General features: G+C 42.0%; 1 protein-coding gene across 4 annotated transcripts in view; it reads right to left on the bottom strand.

Annotated features, from left to right (window-relative positions):
- Positions 1 to 594: 594 nt before the first annotated feature.
- RAPGEF4 (Rap guanine nucleotide exchange factor 4) overlaps positions 595 to 23252 on the bottom strand; it is a 150950-nt gene continuing 128292 nt past the window's right edge. For all 4 annotated transcript variants that reach the window (XM_035135206.3, XM_035135200.3, XM_088658969.1 and 1 more), the window contains 9 exons: positions 20153 to 20250; positions 15904 to 16029; positions 14640 to 14818; positions 10639 to 10729; positions 8449 to 8499; positions 7673 to 7760; positions 7272 to 7336; positions 2579 to 2633; positions 595 to 1995 (listed from right to left, as the gene is read on the bottom strand). In XM_035135206.3, coding sequence (XP_034991097.3) covers positions 1868 to 1995; positions 2579 to 2633; positions 7272 to 7336; positions 7673 to 7760; positions 8449 to 8499; positions 10639 to 10729; positions 14640 to 14818; positions 15904 to 16029; positions 20153 to 20250 — 881 coding nt within the window. In that variant the 3' untranslated portion in view covers positions 595 to 1867. The remainder of the gene's footprint in view (positions 1996 to 2578; positions 2634 to 7271; positions 7337 to 7672; positions 7761 to 8448; positions 8500 to 10638; positions 10730 to 14639; positions 14819 to 15903; positions 16030 to 20152; positions 20251 to 23252) is intronic.

The following is a 23252-nucleotide window of genomic DNA, read 5'->3' as shown; positions in this document are numbered from 1 at the left end:
CAAAGTTTACGCTGAGGTTAGATTATATCTGGTTCTTGTTGAGCATTCATCCCGATTTGCTCGCAGGGTGTTCAAATGCCTTCCTTTCGGCCGTTTGTTCATCCTACACCTTTCTGTGCTTTTGCTCCCGACCGCAAAGAACCCAATTTTTTTGTGAAGTGGATTTGTCTTGCTAGGGCAACAGGGCCCTTGAACCTCCTCCCCCCCCCTTTAACTGTACAAAACTAAAGTTCCAATGTGCTCGAATGCCTTCAGTCTAGTGAAGCCCAAACTCATAGGAAGGCAAGCCAGACCATCTAGCTCAGACGTGTCTATGCTCATGGACAACAGCTTTCCGGTCCAACCTGGAGATATTACGGATTGAATCTGAAGCTTTCTGGCATGCAAAGTGTGCTCTATCATTTGCGCTATAGTCCAGCTATTTCAGGGTCAAATAGGAGGTTTGCTGAAAGAGAGAGAGGAGGGAAGTATTTATTGAATGCATAATAGCAAAGTTCAACTACTGTCTACGTTGGGCAAAGATAGTATCTATAGTAATAGATCAAGGTGCAAATAACAGGCGCTACCGTTTTTAATAAAGGACGGCACACATGCTTCCATCGGCAGTTACGTTTAATGAAGGTAGTGCATTTTATTTACATAAAACATACGGCACACTCCTCATAGCCATGAAATGTAGAGCGTGTACAGTACAAAGACCAAATTGTACTTCAATTACATGCTGAATAAAACAAGATTAAAGTAATTTGTTGTGGTGCGACAACGAACACATAAAAAGAAATAAATAATCCTCACAATGAATTGACGTTTCTGTATACTGCCTACTTAAAAGTGCAAAACGATTCCTGAAAATCGGAGGATATTTTGTAAAGTTTAAAATCCAGAAAAGACAAACCTAATCAGCCCAAAGGTGTAGCTGATTGTCGAAGGTTTCAGTGCCCAGGGAAAAAAAAACAGTATTATTTTGAAAATATGTTGTGCATATTGTGCTCTTTCTGAAGAAGTTTTGTGGGTTGTTGTTGTTTTTTGCTGCTTTTAATGCTTTTTCCCCCCTCATCCCAAACTATCGTTACTTTTTTCCTGGCATTTTGTAAAATCCTGATTGACAGTTTAAAGAAAAAACCCAAAAGAAATGAAATGTAAACAAATATGTACCTAAGTATTAGAGGCCCAGTCAGCGCTCAGGTTAACTTAAGTGGCCACAATGCTCTACTGCAGTAAGGCAAATGTGGTTAAGAGCTGACTTAAAAAATATAATTCTCTTACAGGGAAAGGCTTTTTTTTTACTATTCTCTGAATACTAAAGCCATGGCAATTCGTAACTGTACCTTGTTTTCTGCCATTAGGTATTTCATTTCATTTATTTATTTGCTACTGAAGCTCTTGTGAGCCAAACATGCAAAACCAAGGGCAGAAGTTGGCCTTCAATTTGATAATGTATTAGAAAATACTGCTATTTCTTTTATTAGATAAGAGGACCCACCTATACATTCACTGGAAACGGCGGAAGTTATAGGTTCAACTTTTCACCAGCTGTTATACCATTTTGCTTTCGGTACCCTCTCTTTCTCTCCTTTTTTTAAAAAAAATTCTTAAATAAAGATTAATTTCTGTACAACGCGTTTTGTGTGTTTCAGAACCAGAAGTGTATATATAACACCAGTAATCTCCCAGCTACAGCTCATGGCCTCTTCAAACAGCCTCTTGTTATTTCTCAGGGGTGGCAGGTACCATTGTGCGTTAATTACCTAAAATGTTAGAATCTGTTGTTGCTTATATTTGCATTGGCAGTGCAGCAGCACACAAAATAGAACAAATGACCTTGTACCGGAGAAAAAGGGAAGGTGTAATAATCACTTGAAACGTTTTAAGCACGCCGTGGTTCGAGCCGGTGTGACATCTGTGATAAAGTCCTCTGGTTGTCAATCACACTTAATTGCCGAACGTAACTCCGGACATCCTGATGGTTCTTATTCACCAGAGATGCGTCGGGATCTGATGAAACAGAAGTGATGTGCCATTGGTACGCTTAGTCAAACGCAAATCTGAGCAGAACAAGACAAGCCACGCAGCCTTCCACCGGCAGAATATATAAACATGCAAAGCCAGGACGCCACATTCACAAAAAACCCCGTCCTTTCATCCCTTTCAAATTAACCTTGCTGTATTCTTCTGTAATCCTCGTCCCACAAATTGGTGCTTCGCTTAGTTCTCCTTTGAATTATTTTTTCATAATTACTGGAGGAACGGCGTGCATTATTTTATCAGCATAGGTAATCTGATTAAAACCTCAAAACTGCACCTTGATGTCTCTAGTAAAATGACTCAGGAGGCACATCCAGCGAACGCTGATTTCAGTAGAATTAGATTGTGCCTCTAGCATAGGCTGTCATTCCAGATTGTGTTTGCAGCCTATAAGCTTGTGGCATAGAGGGAACAACTGTACCAGTAACAAAACAAAACAAAATTCCTTCCAGGAGCACCTTAGAGACCAACTAAGTTTGTCATTGGTATGAGCTTTCGTGTGCATGCACACTTCTTCAGATAACAGTAACAACGCACATATTTTGATACTTACTGAAAGGCTGACTCCGGCAGAATTTCACTGTCCTAACGGTTTTTGAAATCATACGCTGGAAGGAAGAATAATAGCCAACATTATTAAAACCATCGTCCTGCATGTGGCAAGCAAGCCTGTCAGAATTAAAAGGGTTTAGTCTAGACTTCCTCCCCATTCCAGGAGCCCAATATGCTACTTTTCTATAGGCATGCCTCTTTTAACACGGGGATGCATTGATAGATGGACTGCTCCACCTATGTTCGGAAATGATAAAATGCCCCACACGTGCTTTTCTGCAGTATCTGAACAAGCTCTCTGAGGCTTTTCCAGCAACAATGACAAAAAAATATTGTTTGTATGCAACCTAAGCAAATCACCATGTGGGATCAAACCAAGGCTCTATTTATAATTCAGTGTTGCCCAGTCTGGTGTCTTCCAGAAGTTCTGAAACAAAAAAAACCCCATCAGCCCCAGCTAGTATAGCTGTTTGTCAAGGATGATAGTAAAAAAAAAAACAACACCTGGAGGATACCAGCTTGAAGAAGGCTGATAGGACATGGAGACAATGTGCTTTCTTTTTTTGTTGCCCCCAGGTATCTGCTATTCAGAAACACACTGCTTGTGAACAAGGAAGTAAGATTCTGCTGTCATACCCGTTGAATGAATTTGTTCTGTAAATTTGTTTAATCCTTTTTCTGTTCCAGTAAAATCTTTTCAGTGACCTCCCCCATGCTGAACAGGTGTTTATTTATGTTTCATTCTTACATTTACCTGGGAGTGTTTTAAAAACCATGCAGTACCAAACATTTGGAAACAGCAGTTAACACAAACACAACATTCCCATAGCCACATTACCGAAAGGTAGTGTACCAAAGAGGAATGACTGCCAATGACTCTTTCGGACCAACATGAATCAGGAAAACATATAACTGTGCAATGCATGGGCCCTTTGCATTTATTTATTTTTTTAGTTTATGATTATGAATCTGGTTCTTTTTATTATTTTTCATTTAGGAATCTGACTTTGAAACTGGTTGTAAAGCTGGCCTTAGTAATGTTTCATAAGGGAAACAGTAGATCAGGGTTTCCCCAAATGTGGGTCTGCAGATGTTTTTGGACTACAACTCCCATCATCCCTGACCGCTGGTCCTGCCAGCTAGGGATGATGGGAGTTGTAGTCCAAAAACAGCTGGAGACCCACATTTGGGAAACCCTGCAGCGGATTGTTGACTATACTTACAAATTCAAATGTCTAAGGGATAACAAAGAGTTCAAAGCTCTGCCAAAAAAAAACAGCCATACCTCAGAAAAGTCGAACAGAATCCGTTCCGGAAGTCCGTTCGACTTCCCAAACATTCTGAAACCAAGGTGCGGCTTCCAATTGGCTGCAGGAAGCTCCTGCAGCCAATCGGAACCCGCGTCAGACGTTCAGGTTCCAAAGAACGTTCGCAAACCGGTTCAGGAGCCAAAACATTCAGCTCGCAAAGTGTTCAGCATCCAAGGTACGGCTGTAATAATAATCATCCCAACCCAACAACACACACACATGCAACCCCCACAAGCAAACTGTTTACTAACTTTGTATCCCCCCCCAAAAAAATAATAATAATTAGTTCAAGTTTTCCCAGTGTGGTGTGGAACTCCATTGCTGGAAAGTTATGCAGCACTAAATCTGGATCCCTCCAAAACAGAGCCAACCATACATCACAATGAATTCTCCAGGCTTGCCCTGTCACCTCGACACTCTCATCCTGCAGTTCCAATTCAGCTTGCAGGCAGCCTAGAATAGTGGCAGCAAGCCAGGACATTTTCTGCTAATCCATTCCTAGACCCAGGCTCCAACGTTGTTATAAATATTCATACCGCACCACACAAAAACCACTAAGGGTTTAAGTCACATACTCCTCCTTCTTCTTTTTTTTGCATAATCTTTATGTTCCAAAAACGAAAGAATGCTTTCCCTCTCTTCCCCACCCCCCCATAAGGATCAGTGCGTGGATTCCTTTTGTTCAGATCCATAAAACCTGAAAACCAATATGCACAATTTCGCTAATCCTCATTTCACACCTCAAGGGTGAAGAGTCTCAGTAAAAAGGAGAACCAGTGGTTGATGGCACTATTTTTGTACGGCCATGGATGGAGAAGCTTGTGTTGCAGAGGCGTCTTGGGGTGCCCCTACGGGCTGCTTTTCAGCAAGTACCATGGCAGCGATATTCTCGCAAAGCACGTTAGACAAGTGCCACATGGAGCAATGCAGCTCTTTTCCTGATGCAAGGAATTTGGGGGGGGGGGGAGAGAGAGAGAGAGAGAGAGAGAGAGAGAGAGAGAGAGAGAGAGAGAGAGAGAGGGACAACAGTGGAATCTGTTCCTGTGCATCTTGCTTTCCCATCAGGAAAGCATGCTCCTCTCATGGCCACCTCCAGGCATAAAAGCAAAGCTCTCTAGCTAGGCCCCCAGCTATGCACCTGCAATTCTTCTACCTTTATCTACAACAGAAGCCTCAATTTATTTTCTTGGTCAGGTTAGGAGCCACAGATCTGCATTTTATTCCCCATTGCCTGGATCGGGAAGCTGCTGTGTGGGTTAAGTCAAGGCACCAGTGACAGGTAAGTTAGTGAAGACTGGATTAAAACAAAAAACAAAAAACACCCAACCAGGACTCCTGAGCCTTTCGGGAGTTGTGCAGAAAGGCAAATTTCTGCAGCTTTTGTCATTCCTGCAGGAAAAGTGGCACCTGCCAGGATCCTTTCTTTAGCGCAGCTATTAAAGACAGAGAAGGCCTGTCCTTCTAGGCCTCTAGCCCCCCCCCCCGGCCTGCAACAGCACCGGTGCCAAATATTTGACTGCATAATTCGTCCTGGAGAACTCACTAGCCTGACAGGTGAACGGCAGCCTCACAGAATCGGGCAATTTGCAACACTGGCTTCTTCTCTTTTTTTGGTGGTGGTGTGGTAGGGATTAAAGCCACACCGAGCTTGATTTTTGGCACAGATTAAGTCACAACTCTCCCAAACAGCAGGCGAAACGGCAAACCTATGTCTCTGAGATGTACCGAATGGTCTTTCGGGCAAAAGCAATGTTCCCTGCATGTAGAAAATGGGCATGTGAGGGGAAATCTAAGGCCTTTATCTCCCCTGACATATTTTTTTTTTTAAAAAAATTATTATTTACCTCATAAATAATTTCTCCAGGCAACTACACTTTAGTAATATTCAGGGTTGTTGTTGTTTTTTAAAAATACTCTGTTGCTATTGTTATTGTTTTATTATTTGCACAGAAAATCATCCGTTCACAAGAGCTCCGTTGGCAGCCTGAAGTTAGAGCTCTGCAACATTTTAAAAAACCAGGCCTTTGTTGTACTATAGGGGTTCTAACTCAAGACAAAAAGGCCTCTGAATCTGTGGTCAAATGCAGACAATCCTTACAGGCTCCAGGGATGCCACTGCCTGCTCAACATGCTGTACCAAATCCATTAGGGAAATCAAAATAGTTTTAAAATAGGTGGTTTTTTAATAAAAAATAATAATAATAAAACCAGTACAGTGTTATTAACATGCCATTACACAATCCATTGACTTGGTATGTGAGATGCTGCCCTCTAGAGGTTTATTTGGAGAACAGGTACTGTACTGTAGTCTGAAGCGAGAATTCAAAGAAAAAAGAGAAGGAAAAAGGAAGCAGTAGCATTCTTTTAACTGATATGTGTCAAGAAACAAAATAAAAAAAATTCCTTCCAGCAGCACCTTAGAGACCAACTAAGTTTGTCATAGGTATGAGCTTTTGTGTGCATGCACACTTCTTCGGATACACTGAAACAGAAGTCCCCAGATGCTTGTATATAAGTGTGTCAAGGAAGTCCGTTTCCTAAGGAAGCAGGACATTCCAGGTAGATCAGAATATGCCTAACCATTGGTATCTGCCAGCAAAATTTGCTACTGAGAGAAATTAGGCAGATAAATGATGATTTTGGTAAGAGAACTTGCTGTGGCTTCATTGGCAGTATATATAGGTGAGCAACACTAACCTGCAAGTGGCAAGTAACTTTAAAAAATATGCTTTCCTGCTGGATCCATTGAATTAAATCAGTGGTTCATTTATCTGCCAATCACTTTAAAGCATTTCCAAACTGCTTAGTATTTCAAAATCTCCAAGTGGTATACAGGAAAGCAACAAAACAGGTTACCGTCGTACCTCGGAAGTCGAATGGAATCCATTCCGGAAGTCCGTTCAACTTCCAAAACGTTTGGAAACCAAAGTGTGGCTTCTGATTGGCTGCAGGAAGCTCCTGCAGCCAATCGGAAGCCATGGAAGCCCATGTTCGATGTTTGGCTTCCAAAAATACTTTACAAACTGGAACAGTCACTTGCGAGTTTGCGGCGTTCGGGAGCCAAAATATTTTGAGAACTAAGCTGTTCGAAAACCAAGGTACGACTGTACTTAAAAACACAGATATGCAACCCAGAAAGGCAATAGATTTTACTCTGAACTGAAACAACTCTGAAATATTTTCCAGTCTGAAAGCCTGCCTGGTCCTGGGGCCAGCCTGCTACTCTGCCCCTTTTGTACAACTATGGGGTGGACGCACATCCAAAAAGCAATGGGAATCAGTTCCCCCCCACCCATTTCTATAGGAAGCAGGTAACGCCCAGTGCTCAGTCATCACTCTTACGCAGCCATCGGAAATCTTGCTTTAGAAATATGCCCTACTTACCATTTTTTCAAAGTTCACTAGATTGTCGATGAAGGTCTTGTTCCCTTCATGAATAAATGTCATGTCTGCAATACAAATAAAGGCACCACCTGTGTAACTGGCAATAGTTGAATCTGACATAGATAGATATCTGGACACTGAGAAAATGGACCACCTTTCTCACTTCCTACATGCTATTGCCCATTCAAAGCATTTACTTGTAAAAAGGAAGAAAAAAGAAAAAGGAAAAAGTAACATTTAGACAGTAATGCTTAGATTTGTGAAAAAACCTTTCTTCTGTAAAATGGGGAAACGGGGATCAAAAGTATCATTTGAAATCTTCTATTATTATTATTATTATTATTATTATTATTATTATTATTATTATTATTGCATGCTCTTCACCCCTTTCAGATAGTTACCTTTTATGAGTAAAGGCATGAATGGAATAACGGGAGGTTGCAGTTTAGCTACCGTCAGTCTATAGGCCCTGTGATTTCTTGATGGGTCCTGAGGGGGGAAAGACACAGTTAGACCTGTGCAAGTATTTGGCAAAATACAAATACCTGTTAGTTAACAGTTTGTTTGCTTTTTTTTAAAATGTAACAATTTCATAACCTAATTTATGCTTTGTTCATAATAAGGATAGTCTTTCAACGCTTCTTTGGAAAGAAAGCTAGTAATCATCCATTTCATTAGCTGCCTGTTCCTTATAAGTTATGTGCCGTCTGATGAGAGTGTAATTACTTAACAAAAGAAGTGTTTATTATCAAAAGGGAAAATACAGCTAGAGGTGTGGTTATTAAACAGTGTGCTTATCTGAAGACGAGAGCTGTTGCATGCTTCTCCTTTGCTCATTTGCTGAGCCATCTCTATAAAGCTGTAAAACCATAAATCTGTAACAATAATGCATGCTGGTTGGAATATAGAATCTAGCAGAAATATCAAGGGATGATAAAAGTTTTCTAAATTTCCCAGGCCGACTTTAAGTAGGGCATACATTTTCTCAGAATAAGCTCCCTGAGAGTATAATTTATTAGTCATACATGCTTGTTTTATCAGTCCTGTGGCGGGCTCATAAATTCCTTAAAGTCACACAAGGACACATAAAAACGTTGGAAAATAGACAAATTCAGATCAGGTGTTCATAAACCAGGGTGAATCCAGGTAGCGCGCACTTAAGCATCAAGCCAGTTACCATTAAGCTTTCAAACTCTGCATAGATCTTCTTGAACTTGCTTGGAAGTTTCTGTCAATAAAAGAGACAAGCACACATGTGGGAAGCCTGTAATCGAATCAAGATGGACTGAACTGTGTGCGCAGCAGCAGACTGAATTTCCCCCACGCACAGTTCCTACAACACAGCCCCGAGATGGAAAAAGACTTGCTCTTTTGCCACACGTTTACAACAATGCAGCTGCAGGGAAAAAATACAGTAAGTCTCCTAGCAACCAGATTATAAATATAGAGCCACGAAGCTTTTAGCAGTTTGGGATCCAACCTCCACCCCCACCCCCAATACCCTGGGAAATGCCAGAGAGATGATTTTCTTTTGGTTCGTAGAGGTTATGGAGCAGCAAAGCCATCCCTATCCCAGTGTGGATTTCCCAGTGTTCATCTGCAGGGTTTGTTGGGGGGGGTTGGGGGGGGATGAAGACACATCTGTTTCAAGTTTCATGTCGGCCCCATCTTTAGAGCAGCAAATAAATAATTACGTCCTTGGGAGCAGTAATTTGGATAAATCATTTACATTAAAGAACAACAGACCTCTACAATGTGTACACAGGTCAATCATTCCTCAAGTATGCACTTCCAGAAGGTGCTGTATACAGTAATATGAACTACCACATATAATCTGAAGTAGCTCTGGAACCAAAGGTCTCTCTCTCTCTCTCTCCTTTGTTATCATTACTGGAACATGTATGACTAAGGTGAGGATCCAAGAAATGTATACACTAGTTCCCTGAGCTACAGGGGACTTTCGACTTCTTGTTTTTAAATGACCATTAGCTCATTAGCATCCGCATTGACTAGCAATGGCTATCCTGGGTTTCAGGCAGAGAATCCTTTCCAGCCCTCCCTGGAGATGGTAGGGATTGAACCCGAGACCTTCTGCACACCAATCAAATGCTCTGTCACTGCTTTTGAAACTGAGGGGTTTCAAACGCTACTTGTGATACGGCAGTGGTAACTCAACTGCTCTGTGGGGAAAGTTCAGTATTCCGCTTTCTTACTATAGTATTTCTTTAAGCTATCCAAAAAAGGGCATCCAATCTTCCACAAAATGCTCAACATTAGATTCTCTTGATTTTACGGTTAATTTAGCCAGTTCTGCATTGTCTTTTTATTGTTTAGGGTGGAAAGCAGAGGCCAACGGTATCTGCCTAGTCCATTATCTTGCTCATCCATTCTTCTTTGGTGGGAACTTCATCTCCCTTCCACTTCTGCACAAAAACAATCCTAGCTGCTGTTGTTACATACATAAACAACTTCAACATTTTTTTTGGGGGGGGGGGAATTTCTGTTCCTATAATCCCTAACCAGAAACGCTTCAGGGTTGTTGTTTTTGGTATACAGTGGTACCTCGGAAGTTGAATGGAATCCGTTCTGGAAGTCCGTTCAGCTTCTGAAACGTATGGAAACCAAGGTGCAGCTTCCAATTGGCTGCAGGAAGGTCCTGCAGCCAATCGGAAGCCACGTCGGACGTTTGGGTTCCAAAGAACATTTGCAAACTGGAACACTCACTTCCGGGTTTGCGGCGTTCGGGAGCCAAAACATTCGAGTCGCAAGGCGTTCAGGATCCAAGGTACAACTGTACTCATTTTAAATATCTTTCTTATCTAACACAAAGGCTTCTTGGTTCTTCTATGCTGTTCCAAACAGCAATTGTGGCCCACTGCAGGCTTATGAATACCAGTTGTGAGCTTCCCATAGGGTGCTAGTTGGGTCACTGGCCTGATTCAGTAGAGCCCTTCTTATGTTTGGTTCCACTGCCACTGTAAACTATGGTAAATGGTTTACTGTGAATGCAGAGATCACAACCGCTTCACTCCTCCCCTAGCACAAGCAATGGCACATAACCACAATCCCTGGCTTAGTGTGGTGAAAGAACTAGGAATTGCGACTTGTTTTGCTCTGAACAAACCATGAATGGTAAGAGAAAAGGAAATCTTGACTTCATCTCATGGTCCAGGATGCCCGGTCCAGACATAATGCTCAGATAGGGATTGTGGTTCATTCTTCCTGATAGGGGAGGAGCAAATTGGGGGAAATCTCTCCATTTGTGGTGAACCGTCAACAATGGTTTACCATGATGTGCAAAAGCAGCAAAGTCAAAGGAAGAAACGAAAGGCGACATTTGTAGAACTAGGATTTACTCTGCACTCACCTCCCATGTCATTGTGAGGCGGCTTACTGCAACGTTGCTTAGTCCCATGATCAAAGCAAAAAAGGAATTCAAGTTTTTGTATTCCTTGCAACTAGAAAAGAAGAGGTTCACAAGTTGATTGGGCAGGGGGGAACAAACAGAATCAGAAAGCCTGGCTTCTAGAGTGCTTCTATATTTTGGAATTGTTCATCCAGACAAGTCTTATTAGCATGCTTATGCTTCATTACATGGGAGGATATCCTACTGTATTTATTTTAGACTAACTCCTTCAGTTGCAATTCTGAGCATATTTCTCACAAGGAAACCATCTGAATCACCCGGACTGGCTTCCAAGTTAGCCTCTTGAGGATTACGTCAAATCACAAGCAATTGTGAAACAAGAAAGGTTTAATAATACACCCACAATGTCACCACTTAGGTCTTATTCTGATACTCCTTAAAAGTCCTCTTCATACCACTTTATTTTTGTTCTTAGTATTTATTAATTCTCTTCCACTCAATAAACACTATCCTGTGGGCATTTCCAAAAACAATGCTCACTTGCTAAGTTTTGCAAGTCCCATTCAGCAGAAGTTCAGCTTCCAATTTAGAGAAACAAAAGTAACATAACCTACTAAGAGACAAAGGCCGAATTCAAACGTTGCTTCTGTCATAGCTGCCAAGTTATCCCTTATTTTAAGGGATTTTCCCTTATGCTGAATAGGCTTCCTCGTGAGAAAAGGGAAAACTTGGCAGCTATGTGCTTCTGTTGGTACAAGGGGACATTTCCCCATAAAATCCTATACTGTTCTGGTAACTTATATGGTAATCTTTATCTCTGCTGTTGTTAGTTTTTAATGTTGTATTTGCATTTATGATTTGATGTATGCCACCCAGAAAATTAACTATAAGGGAGCAAAAAACTATAGTAAAAAAAAAAAGTTTTATACATCTGCATCATGATGCAGTTCAGTAAATATCTGGAGGTGGTTTGTGGGAAAGATTCTTCTTCTTCTTTCTTCTTTGGTGATCACTCGTAGCCGAGTAAGATTGTCTTCCATAAACATGGTTTCATGTTGTGTGAATGCCTGATGATCGTCTTCCAAAGCAACTACAGTAGTACCTCTACTTACGAATGTTTCTACTTGCGAATGGAGCTCCGTCCGCCATCTTGGATGTGGTTTAGATAGGATTTTTTCTACTTACGAATTTTTAGATAGGGTTGCTTAGACTTACGAATTTTTTCTCCCAATGCATTCCTATGGGATTCGACTTACAATTGTTTCCGACTTACGAATGTGCGTTCGGAACGCATTAAATTTGTAAGTAGAGGTACCACTGTACTCTATTCCGAACTTAAAAATGGAAAGCGTAATGCTGGTGGTCAACAAAAGATGTTTAAAGACTGCCTCAAGGCAAATCTTTAAAAAATGTAGTATAAACACTGACAACTGGGAAACACTGGCCTGCGAGCGCTCCAGTCGGAGAAAAGCCTTTACCAAAGGTGTCATGGGTTTTGAAGAAACTTGATCTCAGGACGCAAGGGAGAAACGTACTAAGAGGAAGGCATGCTTGGCAAATCCACACCGTGAACAACTCTCGCCTGGAAACCTATGTCCCCACTGTGGAAGGACGTGTGGATCCAGAATTGGCTAAACTGTTAGGTTCTCCACTCCTGGTTTAGGACAAGGCTGGGGAACCACAGGGAAAGGCAAGAGTGGACCACACTTCATGGTGGAACAAGCAAGAATCAAAAGTGGGTGGAGCAAATAACATAAGGAGGAGCCAATTCCTTCTCCCTCCCTTTCTTTGGAAACCCAGACGAATATATGGGCCACACGGTGCTTCTACAGTTTTCTGGATCATAGGAAGTTCCCATGGGTACAGCTTGAGGCAAGTCATTTACAAACAATATCCCTTCACATCCTTGAAATTCACCTATTTTGAGCAAACTACATTTGATCGACCTCATGATCCCATTACATTTTCCTGTTTCACTGTATAGTTAACACACACAAAAAACCATGTTGCCATAGTAGCGATTTTTTTTTTTACTGCGAAGAACAGCTCCACGAAACTGAAATAACAGAAATAAGATGTCATCGTTTTATATTAGGGATATCAAATCTGCCCAAGTATTTGCATTCAATAAATAAAAAAAGATCCTGAGAACTTTAGCTATTTACAACTTACAAAGGCCGGGGGGGGGGAATATTAACATAAACAGGAGGTTGCCAAATGGGAATTAACATGAGGTTAATCCTGTAAGCAGTGATGATTCTGGGATATTAGTTAGCTGCTTGCCTCAGGCAATGCTGATGTTTTCCCTATTTCCCCCCCTTTACTAAAAGGAAATGCTCATCAGTGTTTGTGTGCCGGGGGGGGGCGGGGACTGTGTTTCATTTTAAAATAGTGTATATAAGGAAATTGCTCAAATTATTTAGCTTAATGAAATTTATTCCTATTTTCTGCTAATGGTTAGGAAAAGGAACCACATGTTGTTCTTATCTATATGTCCTACTGCCCTCTGCTGGGCAGAATGCGGAACTAGCTCTGTGCAAACAGATTCTTTTTTTTTTTAATTAAAAAAATGGCTAAAAGGGTGGTTCAGTTCTCTTCACACTGTTAACACACTGCGAGACTCTGAATTTGGCCCGTCACATTCTGCACCAGTATCATTGCACAGGATAATAATGGAAGCATAACATGTGCTACCTGCAGTGGTGATGCTGGGTGTCCTATGAAGAATTTGGACTTTACAAAATGGGGAAAACCCAGATTCTGGCAGACTGGCGCCATCACTAGCTGGTGTTAGGCACCAGGCAAAAACACTCTCGTTCACCCAAGTCTTTGAATCTTTATTTTAATGGAGTGGAGTTAGATCTGTTTATATAGATATTATTTGTGCATTTTAGGCTGTTTTATTATTGTTTTACATTTGCTTTTAATGTTCTTTTTTGGGGGGTGGGGTAAGTTGCTTTGAGTCTTATTTTGGCAGTTGGGAAGCAACACATAAATAAATAAGAATATAAAATCATGCAATGGATAGACCGCTCCTGGACAATTCCTTTCTCACAGGCAGTCTAAGAGGCGATAAGAAATAATTATCTCTGGTGCAGAATAAAATCTTCATACAAAAGAATTCTTACTCATCCTGCCAAAGACAGGAAACCAATCAGGTGAAGTCTACAGCAGTCTGCCGTGGCTTCGTCCATGGCAAGTGTAACAACCCAAATTAAGGACATATTTTACACCTCTCTTGCCACAGTGCAATCCTGTACAGTGGTACCTTGGTTCTCAAACGCCTTGATTCCCAGACACCGAAAACCCAGAAGTAAGTGTTCTGGTTTTGAATGTTTTTTTCGGAAGCCGAACGTCCAATGTGGTGTCGGCTATTGTTCCCGGGGCGCCTGCACCAATCAGAAGCTGTGCCTTGGTTTTCGAACAATTTGGAAGTCAAACGGACTTGTGGAACGGATTAAGTTTGGTGCTTTTGTTTTTGCTATTTATTTTTGAGGCTTTTTTGGTTAATTTTTTTTTTGACTGTGTGGAACCCAGTTCAGCTACTGATTGATTGTGTGACTGTGGAAATGGATAAAAGCCCCCCACCCAAACAATGACTATCATCAATGCAGGTAGGGAAAAAAAATAATTTTAATTTTTATCATCTACAATACTGTCTTATTTATTTTATAGTACAGTACATTGATTATTGCTTTCATTATATGGATCAGTGGTCTCATTACATAGTAGAATTCATGTTAAATTGCTGTTTTAGGGGTTGTCTTTAAAAGTCTGGAACGGATTAATCTGTTTTGCATTTCTTTCTATGGGAAAGCATGCCTTGGTTTAAGAATGCTTTGGTTTCGGAACGGACTTCCGGAACAGCTTAAGTTTGAGAACCAAGGTACCACTGTACATGCCTACTCAAAAGTAAGCCCCATTCAGTTCAATGGGCCTTCCTCTCGTTCCCAGGGAACTTTATAGGACTTGCAACATGAATGCCGTTGAGCTATACTTACTGGGCTGCAATCTTGATGAACTTCTTTAAGAGCTGGACACGTTTGCTGAGCTGGGAACAAAGACAAATCTCTGTGACTACCCAGAACTGGAGTTCATTGAACCTTCGCAAAAACAAATCCAAATTCGCTGTGGTCTTCTTAAAATTGTGCCTCCCAAATGTGTGGTAGACCAGTTCCAACTAGGGGAGGAACAAAGGAGAAGGGGAAGAATATCAGGGTTAGACAAATGATTTGCGCATTTTAAAAAAGAAAAGAAAAAAAGAACTGCCCTGGAACAAATCTCTAGTTACGTTTCCAAATAGAGGGCTGGATTTTGCTATGTAGCAAGTGTTCTCTGGTCACATTTCTGTTCCTCCTCTCTTCCCAAAAGCTGACTAAATTCTCCTTCTAGTTGTTTGTACTAGACAAGAGTCTTGTCAGCTTACAAATACAGTAAGTGCATTGGCCACGCCTTTACTTTTCCCTTTGCACAAGTTTGTAAACCAACCATTAACTATAGTTTCCCATTTTATTGTTACTGGGAAAATACAGTTAAAAGCTTCGGAACAAGCCAGGATATATGAAAGAGCCCAACATTACGCACTGTTAACTAAGGTTGCATTCACAAAGCAGTTTATTCCATTTTCATGACTTTCCCTGTTATAAGTTCCACATTATATTGGAACTGTAGTGGAAACTGCTGCAAGTTTGCTTCTCATTTTCATGTTAGTTGCTACAAAAAGGAGGAGGAGGAGTAGAAAAAAAAGAGAGATCTATTTGCAAATAGTATGGAAATGAGTGCTAAACTTGCATTAACCTGTAGTTCTGGACGTGTCTTTTAAATCATGTGAAAGGCCAAATACAAAATAAAAAAATAAAAAGCAAAATAAACTGCCATGTGAATGCAGCCTAAATTAACATTTTATGGTAGTATACCAAGCAGCAATGTAAGATTAGGTTTGATAAGAAAGTATTTGAACATATTTCAATTTCTCCCAAATTGTATAATATTTCCAGAAACAGAAACATTTTCCTTTCACTTAAGAATTGGCAGAAATGTTATACCTCCCTGGTGTGCCAAATGGCATTCTGCACTTGCAGTCTGAAGTGATAAAGCTCATTCTACCGCCTCTGGATTTTACCACCAGCAATGGGAAGCAATGGGAAGGCCAACACGGTGCAGGTGCAATGGGAAGAGACCTAGTTCTGTTGTGACTCTGCCCCCCGCCATGTGGGCCACTTCTGTCTCAGCGTATGATGGGATAAGCAGAATAATTATCCTCACCTCATGCACACAGTTGAAAAGCTCCCACTCATAAATGGTCATTTGGTACGCTAAGTCTTTGGAGCTCATGAGTTCAAACATTCCCACAGTCCCAGTCGATGGGCCTTCTTGTTCCTGCAGTGGAGCCTGGGGGGGGGGGGGAACAATTAAGCTCTCTGTAAACGTTCTTATCCACCTGATCTCTCACTCTGCATTAACAGCTCCTTGTTCTGCTTTGCTTTTCTGCACGCAGTAGCGCTTGTACAAAATTTACCATGTGAATATTGGTCCCAGCACAAAACGAGAACAATGGCTTGAAAGTTAAATGCACAACACGCACATTGCCGCATAAACGCACAGAGAAATGCATGCAGGTATGATTGTCACTGTGAGCTAAGTAAGGGCAGGCAGGACTTGTCAACCTGCAAAGGTAGCCTGTCTAGGAGAAGGGAAACTCTGATCCTAAACCTCTGCTGCCTTGTGGGATATCTTCAAGAGGAGAAAAGGCTAAGCAGTAAACACTACACAAATCCGGAGTGCAGTCCCTAAGACGGTTGGGTGGTGCCTTGTACGCCTCCTTCCAGCAACTCCTGCAGCCAAGCTGGTGCCAAATGTATTTCTCTGCTTTCTTTTGGACCACATCAGCAAGGCTGAGAGGGGAGTCTTGTCATCTGGGCAGCCCAGGACCTCCACACACACTGCCCAGGCTTGTGCCCCGGGAGGTCACTTCGATTCTGCTAACGCAGCGGTTTGACTTCACCCCCGGAGGTGCACTCCATTGTCTCTTGAGACAGATGGATGCCAACAATGCGAGCTAGGTTTCGTCCTTTTCCTTGCTGCAGGAAACGAATAACTGAAATAAAGCAGCCTTAAAATACAATGATATAAATCTCTTTCTCTCTTGTGCTTCATTCCTGCTGTATTGCAGGGGGGAAAGCATACAGGGAAAAGCTGCCAGGAAAAGTGAGGCCAGTGGTTTATCTAGCCCAGTCTACACTGACTGGCTGTGGCTTTCCATGGGTCCTAATAGGGGACACCCATTCCTTCCTGGAGATGCCAGGGATTGAACTGGGCCCTTTTACACCCACTGTGTTTTCCCCAGTGTGGCAAATATCACCCAGGGAAACAGTCTGAGGAGAAATCCTTGCGCTCTTACAAGCCATTTACAGCACATATCTCCAGACCTAGGAATCATCTGGAGAACCTTCTTTGTTTACTTGACACCAGGGGCTTCTGACATACGAAGAGTACACTCATGAATAAATATACCATTCATTATCTAACATTTGTTTCCACATGACCTTCACTCACAATTATATTAATTACAGCTATATGCACGTACAAAGTGCAGGCTAAATTAATCTTAATTGTTCATTAAAACAAACAAACAAAAATCAAAATGGCGTTTTCCATGCCACGTAACGCGAGGAATGAAGATGAGGCCTGGTGCGCGAATGGAAAGTTTGTATGCTTTGTTGGCTGACCTAAAGAGAACTAATACTGCATTGTGGTGAAGATGTGAACTGAAAATATTGGGTTGAAATTCCGCACCGCCTTAGGTATGCTGCTGTTATGCTGACCTCACCTGACTCAGTAAGCAGAACGGGGACGATGTCACCCACTTGGAGCTGTAAAGGTACTGAGATACCGTAATCCATGCAAAATTCTTCGGACTCTAAAACACTCTATAAATGCTAAGTATTGTTAGTGCTGCATTACTCTATAGCAAAATGGTCCATCTACTAAGAAATGGCATTTCTATCTCTCTCAGCTTGTGAGTGATGCAACGGAGAGTGGGTGGTAAGGGGAGGATTGTTTTGACCTTGGGAAAACAGGGTGTGGAGACTAGACAGCATTTTGGTTGCCATTTATCGCTGGAATTGTAGCTGATGCAGAGGCAGAATCCTGCAAGCTGTGAGGCGTTCCATTTTGCAGGGTTTTCATTTCTCAGAATCAGCTCCCCACTTGAATTTGTAAGAGGAGCTGATATCTACGGTCCTGTGTTAAGAAGAATTTTGCATTTTAGTTACCAGTAATTTGAGTTGGCAGCCGCCCAACGATAGGTGAAGCTATCCTTCCTAGTTGCTTTTTACTCCACGAGAGGGCAGTGCAGTTCATTGACAACATTCCCCTTTCCAAAAAAATTTTCCATACTGCAATATATTCACTAAATATTAACATAAAACTGGAATCTTTTGCCTGGCACATTTAAGGCTATCCTAAACGCGAGCTTTCCTAAGGAGTAGAAGGAATAATGGCCGTAAGCACCAAAAAACGTGGGCACAATCCAAGCCAAGTTAAGCACTTTTAAATTTTACTGATTCAGTAGAAGGCATTGATTTTTGTTGTTGTTAAAATTAATGAGACAGTGCCTTTACTATGATTATGAACCAGGACTCAAAGAGTTCCATGGATGTACCCATCCTTGGCTATCCTTCAACTACATTTGTATCTACTCTGAAGATCTCCCAAACTTTTTAACACAAAGGACTGCAAAGGAAGGCTCCTCGCCCCTTCTCCAGAAACCCCAAAGCACTGCTGTTTAGTGCCAGGCAAGTGCCAAAACTCTTTGCCTACAGCTCTTTGCAATCTGCCTGCTGTGCCCAAAACACAGAAGGCTCTTTAAAATGATAAATGAAGGACGCAAGCGTAGGCATGCCAGAAGCACACTGCCGTCTAAACAAAATTTACATTCGCATTTAAATTTAGTTGCTTCTTTTATATTTTAAACAATCACGATCCAAAACTATCTTTGTCTCTGAATCGACATCAAAGCTTCCATTTTGCAGTTCCTATGAAATGGATTGAATCCTTCAAAGTGTCTCATGGGGTGGGGGGTGGGGACAAGAGCCAGGATCAAGGCTTGGAGCGAGGGACTTAATTCATGCTGGCCTGGCAACGAAAACTGCTCTGAATGAAAGGACCAAAAAGCACTTTATAATAATAATCCTGGCCTCTGGAAGTGGACCCCTTGGGAGCATGGCGGGATTACTCTGCTGTTAGTACTCGCAAACATTTTGAATGTTTTAAGGAAAGCCAGACCTTCTAATGAGAACAGTGGTTTTAATTATAGAGCCCTGAGGAATGACTTGAAAGAGTTTATTCTGTGCCTCCACAATATGCCAGCCTATATATAAAACGCTTTTTAAAAATTACATGTACACTTCTTTTTACTGCACTTTAAAAAAGGACAGATATATGCTCTCACACCACAAACGTAGGCCATTTTATTCTCCTGTCCCTAAAGGTTCATTGAAAATACCTGGTTCATCATCTGGGTAAGCAGGCGACTGCTCTTGGTGCTTCCAGGACTAGGGGTCTTTAGCCAGATCTGGGTAAGTAAGCTCCCTGCCAGCAGGGCAACTCCACAGGTGGCAACACCAAAGGATATCATTGGGGTCGCCCAAGGACAAGCCCATCACCACCTCAATACAGTAACACCTTGGATCTCAAACACCTTGGCTCCTGAACAAATTGGCTCCTGAACGATTGAAACCCAGAAGTGAGTGTTCTGGTTTTCGAACCTTCTTTTGGAAGACGAACGTCTGACGGGGCTTCCGATTGGCTGCAGGAGCTTCCTGCAGCCAATCGGAAGCCGCACTTTGGTTTCCGAACATTTTGGAAGCTGAATGGACTTCGGGAATGGATTCCGTTCAACTTCCAAGGTACAACTGTACTGTATTTTTGCTGGTTCCTGCCATTGTTTTCTGTGAGGCCCATGGCTATGTGGTTGATTTCTAGACCTCTCTAGGATGAGGGTGTGACACTAGTGTAGCTCTTGAGTGAAAGATGAGAGAAGCGGCTGGTACTCATACTGAAAATATGCACAGTGTATAAATTTGTCTAAATAAATACATTTTTAAAAACCTGGTCTGAATCAGGGAACGTCCTACTTGGAGAATGCTATCCACTCCCATAGTATGGCTCTTTCCCACACAACTCTTTGCAGTCCTCTTGCCAAGTTTTGAAAATCTCCAGTGATGATGATGATGATGATGATGATGATAAAAATTGTACCCCACCCATCTGACTGGGTTGCCCCAGCCACTCTGGATGGCTTCCAACATATATAAAAACATAACAAAACAGTAAACATTAAAAGGTTTCCCTCTTCTGGGCTGCCTTCAGATGTCTTGCGGATAGTTTTGCAGAAAGGCCAAGGAGAAAATTTCAGGATAAGAAATGCGTATGTTATATAGCGTTCAGGTAAGGAGTACAAAGCACAGCTTCTGACCCGAAAGGTGTTCAGAGGCTTAGCATACTTACATACCAGTGAGTCAAATTGGTCTCGGGGGCAAGCAAAGAGGCGTCCGTTAACACTGAGCGTTGTAAACACCGAAACATCATTTGGTTTTAGCACCACCTTTTCTGTGAACGTGAAAAGCATGGGATATACTACAGAAAACGTACACCCGTTATCACAAGAAAAGTAAGTTGTCAAGACTTCTCTCATTGGAACCAAACAGGATGGATGCCTATGGTGGACTTTGAGACACTCTCTTCCATTTGGAAGGGCAGTTTTTATCATTTGAGAGCCCACTCGAATGGATGACACATTAAAATATTTGTGTGTGGCACTCAAAGGTTAGGTAAATATTAGTAGCGGCCCAGTCGGCGGCATTACTTGTGATTTGGATACATAAAATTTGTTTTTATTTGTTTGTGTTTTCATGCCAAACAGTTTTTATGTACACAGTACAGAGACCACTGAGGTAGATATTCATTGTTTGTTTTCAATTGTCATTAGACTCCGTAACACTCTTTCATATACCAAATTTATGAGTGTGAATTTTTTGATTCCCAATGTTTTCCTAATCACATCCATAGTAGAACGTGACTCTTTTCTCCATTGCAGTCAAGCTATACTGCTCCTAGAAAAGTTGGCAATAAACTTTTAAAAAAACAAAAGCAAAACAGCAACAACACTTTACTTGTATTCCTAGTTCCAGGTCAGCTATGGGATTTGATCTTTGCCTTGTAAAGATCTTCAGGTGCCTGGACTGCAGTCTGCCTATGCTCTCAATTATGACGAGGCCCTCTTCTGCAACCAGACCATTAAGCGGCGATGTCATTCTACTGGGACTCAAATCTCTAGCCACCTTAAACCGTCCCTGGCATTAGGTGTAAGTAAATGGGTGAATTCTTCCCCGCTTTCCTCAGACTAACTTGGAGTCATCAAGAGTTCTTCAACAAAAAATTAGGAGGAACTTGGATCACCTCTCAAGCTCTTCTTGGCAGCACCCTATGGAGAAATGCTTCCATTGCTCTTCCTTTTTTTGGGGGGGGGGGGTTGTTCTTTGAAGGACTGGGGATGGGGAAGCTGGGAATGGGGAAGCCCAATTCTTGCGCTAGCTGAGCGCTCCTTGCCCAGCCAACCCTAAAGGCCGCCTTTAGGGAAGATGGTTCTTTATGGGAAATGACTTTTGGCTCCCAACCCCAGATTGCCTGGGGGGCAACATCTCTCGCACAACATCTCCCTTGCTAGAACTGCCCATAGGAAAAGTGATTTGAGAAAACCCACTTGCTGCTAGTTGTCCTTGGTGTGAGGGCAACTCTGCCAGCTGTCCTAGAGGAAGCTCTTCAAAGCCCTCCAGCAAACCAAGAGATTTCTCCACTGTGTTGCATGAGGCCGGCTCGGCCCTGGGGAAATCAGTGTGCATGTGGTGGCGGGGAAGTCTTCAAAGGAAGAATCTGAGGCTTCCTGTGTTCACCTCTCCTCTGAGGTGAGCATTCCCAAGTACCTGAAGCCTGTTTCTGGGCATAGCTGCCAAGTCTCCTGTTTTTCGCAGGAAACCCCCGAATTTTTAACCGTTTCCCGCTGGCAGCCCGGATTGGGAAAAATCCTGTAAATCCCCTGGATTTCCTACCTGCCAGGGAGGCTCCATTTTGGGTCCTGGCGCTGCCTGATTTCCGGTGCCCAGACATGGGTAGCGCAGCATCGGAAGTCGCTTCTATGCATGTCCGGACATGCATAGAAGTGACTTCCGGCGCTGTGTCGCTGCTGATCCTGCATTTTTCAGCGGGAGACTTGACAGCTATGGTTTCTGGGTCTGAGCTGGAGAGACTTCACTAGCATCCTCTATAAATGGAAGAAGGCTGATGGCAAAAACACTGATGTTCCTGTTCAGGGAAATGGGTCAATCAGAGCTGTCAATGAGATTTATCACATTCAGATGAAGGTGGGGGAAGTTTTAACACAGCAACCCTAACATATTATGAAATAATTCATCTCGGAATGTAATAGTGATGGTTGGGCTTGCTTTTCGGAAGAGATCCGTAAGATTGTGCTGTCAGTTATATTTAGCTCTTGCAATCCCATCAACAAAAGATACCTGCACGTCACGGATTGGTTCAGAAGGGCTAATTACCATAACTGCCTTATAAATCTTTGTGTCCCAGCGTAGGTCCACCAGAATGCCTCCCACTCTGGTGAAAGAAATCCTATTGAATTTGCGGAAAAAAGAATTGTCCCCGACAACAGTTTCTATTTGCGTTCCAATGTAGCTTTAATTAACTCTGTCAGAATTCACAGCGCCGCACAAAATTGGAACCAGCAGTCGTACCTCGACGCAGCACTACCTTTCTTAAAGACTTCCCTTCAACTAATGCTCAGGCTTAAAGGTCAAATATTAATCTTCCGCCAAAACAAAGCTTTTGCCATAGGACCTTCCTCTACCCCCCCCCCAAAAAAAACCACCCACCCTAAATTTTACCAAATGAAAACATGATCTCATCCTTCTCGAGCACACCACCCGTGCAAGAAGGATTCCCATAGGATTTCTAGAACCCTGTTCCCCCCACCTCAAGCCTTACCCACACATAAATACTAAGGAGAGAAGATGGGTTGGATGGGGTCATGAGATACATTCAGAAACCACCCAGAGGCAGCGGGGCAGCTAGCAAGGTGTAGTGGTTCAAATGTTGGACTTGAAGACCAGGGATCAAATCCCCATTCAGCCATGAAGCGCACTGGGTGACCTTGGGCCAACCACTTTTTTTTTCAGCCTAACCTACCTCACAGGGTTGTTGTGAGGAGAAAACGGAAAGCAGGACCATGTCAGCTAAGTGTAAATAGAGCTGCATCCTTATTTGTTAAATTTGTATCATGTCTTTCTGCCAGACAGAGCTCATTTATTACCACAAAGCTGTTGTGCTATTATTATTATTATTATTATTATTATTATTATTATTATTATTATTATTTCAATTTATATACCACCCTATAACTACAGATCTCAGGGCAGTTCACCAATACAGAAACAGATATACTACTAAAAAAACCTTTTATTTAAAAATACTAGGTAAGATACACCTCAGTCAAATTATTAAATCAAGTTTAATGTCTGTTGACCAGCTAAATAATTTTCAGC

The sequence above is a fragment of the Zootoca vivipara genome, chromosome 1, assembly GCF_965207765.1.
Source record: "Zootoca vivipara chromosome 1, rZooViv2.hap1.1, whole genome shotgun sequence".
Classification (NCBI taxonomy): Eukaryota; Metazoa; Chordata; class Lepidosauria; order Squamata; family Lacertidae; genus Zootoca; species Zootoca vivipara.
Note: the sequence above shows the minus strand (reverse complement) of the source record. Positions and strands in the feature narration are given on the sequence as shown.